Here is a 5,106-nt window from a genome sequence, read left to right as displayed (position 1 = left end):
TGCACCACCACTGCCCGGGAATGGTACATTTCCTAAGGCCACTGTGACCAAGTGTTTTCCCTGTGTATTAATTAAGGTATTAATCCCTGTGTGCACCCGTAACCACATGGTGGCCACAGTGTCTATTGTTGCTGTGTATGCCGAGGCTGCAGATGGAGGTAGAGATGAAGGATGGCAGGAAGGATAACCTAGAAACAGGTCTTTGTCTTGGGACTACAGATGCCGCTTCTACTGAAGGTGAGTGCGTGTAAGCATGCATGCGTGTGCTGCAGTGTGCAGACAACTAGTGGGAGTCAGTTCTTCTCTTTCAGTTCATGGGTATCAGAGACGAACATGTTTGTTCAGCGCCTTTCCCCAGCCTCCCCACCCTAATACACATACGATAGGGATTTCTTTATAAGTCATTTTGATTCTGTGATGACTCTTTCCCTCTTACATTTGTCTTTGGTCAAATGTCAGGATAAGAGTAGAAACATCTCCTTGATTAGACTCCACATAAGCCCAGTGTGGTGGTTTGAATAAGGATGGCCCCCATAGGTGTATATATTTGAATACTTAGTCACCAGGGAGTAGCACTATATTTGAAAGTATTAGAAGAATTAGGTGTGGCCTTTGTTGGAGACATGTATTATTAGGGGTAGACTTTGAGGTTTCAGAAACCCATGCATGGCCCTGTATCTCTGTTTCAGCTGTCAGATCAAGATGTAGCTCTCAGCTACTACTACGCTAGTGTCTTGCATGCTGCCATACTCCCTACAATGATGATAATGGACAAAACCCTGAAAGAAAGCCTCTAATTAAACGCTTTTTTTCATAAGAGTTGCCTTAGTCATGGTGTCTCTCCACAGCAATAGAACAGTGACTAACGCCCTCCAGTCCAGCCAGTACCTGTGCTTTGGGGAAAGTTTGGTATCTCATTGTAGTCAAAGATCTGAGCCTGAGTTAACTGAGCGGTCAGCCCTCCTAAGCCGGAACCACAGATCACTGCCACTTGAGGTCGATGGGTAGTGTGCGACCGAAGCCACTCGGCAGTGCTCTGATAATCTTCGTATGTGAACCTAGGGATTAAAGGGCAAGTATATAGGCTGTTAGCACAGAAAACCTAACAGGTCTTCTACGGCAGAGGACAGAGATGAAAGCCCAGCCTGTTTATTCAACCACTCATCTGTCTCTCTGCTGAATCAGGCCCACTAAAAGCCTGACAAGAAACACCCTTCATTCCAGAGTATGACAAAAGTTAACGAAAGCCTGTTTTCATTGTTGGCCCCACCTCAAGTGCTCTGCACCCCCAGCACTAGGAAGCTCATACTTCTCCTTGGGCCAGAAATGGAACCAGGTTTATGATGCAGTGACAATGCGAGGGCTCCGAATGAACTGAGGTCTTCCTAAAAGCAAATCTCTTGCCTCTTTTTTTGTTTGTTTGTTTGAGATAGGGTCTCCCTATGTTGCCTACTAATCAACAGCCCACCTCCATGCCCCCATTCCCTGCTCCAGCAGTTCATACGTGGGGTAGATGTAAGGGTAGGCCAATTCAAAGCTGTGGATCTGAGCCTGGGTGGTAGCCGAGTCTACAGCTCCTCCACTCACTCCACTCACTCCACTGTCCCCTGGGTTAGCTCTCCCTCCCAGGTGAGGGTTGGGGCTAGCTCTCCAGGAGTGCTGCAGCCAACGAGGGGCGGAGCCAGCTCTGCACAACCCTCAGACATTAACATATCCCCAGAAGGCAGCCCAGAATATCCACTTGGCCTTTTGGTGGTAACAGACCCCACTGCTGCAGGACTATAGATCCAGACATGGCTCTCAGTAGCAGCAAGGGCCAGGGCCTCACCATGGCCTCAGGTAGCACCACAGGCTCCTCGCACCAGGCTCCTCCCCACTACCCTCCCATCTCCAGTTCCACTCCCTTCACTGTGCATACTCCATTCTGCTTCTCTTTCTAGTCCCTCTCTCCATTCTCACTTGCTCATCTATTAGTGCCTGGGGCTTCTGCGTATCTGCAGTTGTCTTGGGCTTGCTCTGCTCACCCGGCCCAAATTTAATTAGTTTTTAATTTAAAATTTTAATTACACTTAATTTAGTTGGTGTATGTGTGTGTGTGATGTGTTCAAAGCATGCCACAGCATGTGTAGTGGTCAAAGGATAACAGGGGAATCAGTTACCTCCTTCTACCACAAGACTGGAACCCAATTTGTGCTTGGCAGCTAGTGCCTCACCTGCGGAATCATGTCACCGGCCCTCAATTTTTATTAATAAGTAATAAGTACAGTCCTAGAAGTCTACAGGAGAGCCTTAGTTTCTCTAAACATGTTTCTTTGTTTTTTTTTAAAGGTTTATTATTATAATTAAGTACACTGTAGCTGTCTTCAGTCAGATCTCATTACAGGTGGTTGTGAGGCACCATGTGGTTGCTGGGATTTGAACTGAGGACCTTCGGAACAGCAGTTGGTGCTCTTACCCACTGAGCCATCTCGCCAGCCCTAAACATGTTTCTTTGATTCCCAGATACATATCTCTGTCATATGGAATTAACTAAACTTTTTTCTTTTTCTTTCTTTCCTTTTTTTTTTTGTGGAGTTTTGGAGTTTGTTTTCAGACAGAGTCTCATATAACTTAGGTCAGACTAAAACTAATCCCCGATCCTCCTGTCTCTACAGTGTGAGCTATATGATTCACAGTTAAGAAACTAAATGACTGTAAAACAACACAAAACCCAGGCTTATTTCACAACTTTGGTTATAAAATGCCAAGCTAGTACTGGCTGTAGACACTACTTAAAAATAGAAGTTTGTGGGCTCATCCCTTCAGATGAAAAACTTGTTAAAGAAGTTAGGAAGCGAGGCACACGATGGATCTCTGTGAGTTCAAGGCCAGCCTGGTCTACCATATGAGTTTCAGGAAGAACCAGGGCTATGTACACAGACTGTCTCAAAACGTGGAACAAACAACCAAACTTGCTAGGAAGCTCGGTTGTGTAACAGTTAATCTTTCCACCTCCTGCTGTTCCCTCTCCCTCTCTACCTACTTTCATCTTTGCTTCTCCTCACACTAAAGTATTTTGTCCTTCTTTGAGCAAAGAACAATGAACTGGGAGCCAGTTGTGGTGAGGCAGACCTTTTAAATCCCAGCACGGGGGTGAGGGGGTGGAGGGGGTGGGGAGGGTGGGGGGTTGGAGCAAGGCAGGAGGATTTCTGCAAGTTTGAGGGTTCCAGAATAGTGAAGAGAAATCCTGTCATCCTGTCTAATCATCCTGGACCGTCTCACAGTTCCAAGTCCAATTCCATCACATTCAACTGCAAAGATCAAAGATTACACTCGGGAGTGGAAGAACGGAGGTCTACATGAATTAAACAACTAAGAAAAGCCTCCACAAGAATTTTTTTCTTCCAGCCAGAGAGCCTTAAGTCTAAGCTACAAGGCAGACCCAGACATTAGGATAACTTGAACCTAACCTGGAAGTTAGCAAGAAAGACCTTGTCACACACTGCCAGAGTACATTATAGGAAACAAAACAAGACTATAACACAACAGGTTATCCTCAATGAAACAGCTAGGTAGGGCAGGGACAGAGAGCCACCCGGTGTCAAACAGACGTAATTAAGCAGGCAAGAATTTAATGCAATAGCGTCCTAAAGGGCCGGAAGTATGAGGAGTATGAGGCTTGGCCACCCGGCCATGTCCAGCCATAGCTCACAGTCCCCAAGGGCACGTCGGAGCTGAGATCATCCTAAAGCTACTGTGATCCCTACAGCTCTGCTGGTGAGTCAATCTAGGAATTTCCGACGCAAAACGAAGGAAGTTTTTTTTTGTTGTTGTTTTTGGGGTTTTTGTTTTGTTTTGTTTTTTGTTTTTTAAGTGGGCAGGAAGGAGTGTATAAGTGTCTGAGCAGATCAATGAATACAGATTTTCCAGCCTTAAAGAGACTCCATTCCTAGTTTGTTAATGCGACTTCCAGCTTGGAGGAAAGAGAGGGGCTGTCGTGGAAAGTGAGCAATTTTCCTTCTAAAGGAACTGCAGGATAGCACAACAGAATTATCTCCTGGGTTACCTGGTCCCCTAGATTGGAAAGTTGTGTTATTAAGTAGCAACGGCTTGTACCTTCTTTTCCACATACATCCACACACACCACAGAGACCACGCTCCTGATGACAGTGCCTACACTGCACTAACCTGTTTCTTCCTGCTCCGGGGCGCCCCTACCGCTGGTTCCCGCGCCTGCCTGCCGCGCCAGCCGACCCACCATTCCGGAGCCCTGAGTCTGCCTCTGGGCTCGGTGCCAGGCCTCTGTGCATCCCTAGCAGACTCGCTCCTTCTCTGGGCCCAGGCTGCTAAGTTCCCAGTTCTCAGCGACAGCCCGTCCCCCTCGGCAGAAAGCCCGAGTTCCCGGGCCCCGCACTTACTCGTTCTCCATGGTGTCACCGACGGCCGCGACGAAATCCTGCCCTTTCCGCTCTACGGCGACACAGTCAGAGTCCGGTCAAGACTATTAGTGCAATGTTCGCTGGGCCGGCCTTTATATCCCCAGCCCCAGGCGCCAGCCAATGGCAGTAGCCTTGTCTCCATGGTGACACACCCTCATCCAGAGGTGTGGCAGGAAACCTCTCCAGAGTTCGCTTCAAAGAGACCCACTTCCAGTCTAAGGCAACCAGCAGGTGATCCCCGTACACATTAATAATTCTTCCAGCCAGAAAAGGAGGCCTGTGTGAGAAGAGAAGCGGGGTAGCGAGTCCCGGAACCGCCTATTTGCAACTCCATTCTCCGTTGTGTTATTGTGTAAGAATTTGAAAATCGAAAAAAATTCAAACCATAGATTGTGCAATCTTGAAATAAAATAAAACGAAACAGAGTCTGAGTTGCTTTCGGGAATAGGAAAGTGGTGCCAGGCGGGTAACAGTGCTGACTTGGAGCCTGCAGGATTTGGGGAAACATCTCGAGGCCCAGATGGAAATGAGTTCTAGATGGCTTGGATCCTAGGTGGGCATAGACAGGATAGCAAGTTGATTGGATGGACAGTACTGAGTCCAAGCAATTCTGCTAACTTTGAGAACTCTTGTCAGGAAGGAAATTCACATAACAGAAGCATACATTGCCCACCCCACCCCACCCCAC

At 47.4% G+C, this 5,106-nt stretch overlaps 1 protein-coding gene across 1 annotated transcript in view; it reads right to left on the bottom strand.

Annotated features, from left to right (window-relative positions):
* Pnp (purine nucleoside phosphorylase) overlaps positions 1-4,685 on the bottom strand; it is a 7,849-nt gene extending 3,164 nt beyond the window's left edge. Inside the window, exons 1-2 of the mRNA XM_031361186.1 lie at positions 4,398-4,685; positions 889-1,058 (exon numbers count right to left, since the gene is read on the bottom strand). Of these exons, the coding sequence (XP_031217046.1) occupies positions 889-1,058; positions 4,398-4,408 (181 nt within the window). The 5' untranslated portion in view covers positions 4,409-4,685. The remainder of the gene's footprint in view (positions 1-888; positions 1,059-4,397) is intronic.
* Positions 4,686-5,106: the final 421 nt, after the last annotated feature.

This window comes from Mastomys coucha, unplaced genomic scaffold, assembly GCF_008632895.1.
Source record: "Mastomys coucha isolate ucsf_1 unplaced genomic scaffold, UCSF_Mcou_1 pScaffold9, whole genome shotgun sequence".
NCBI classification, from domain to species: Eukaryota; Metazoa; Chordata; class Mammalia; order Rodentia; family Muridae; genus Mastomys; species Mastomys coucha.
This window is presented reverse-complemented; position numbering and strand designations above follow the sequence as displayed.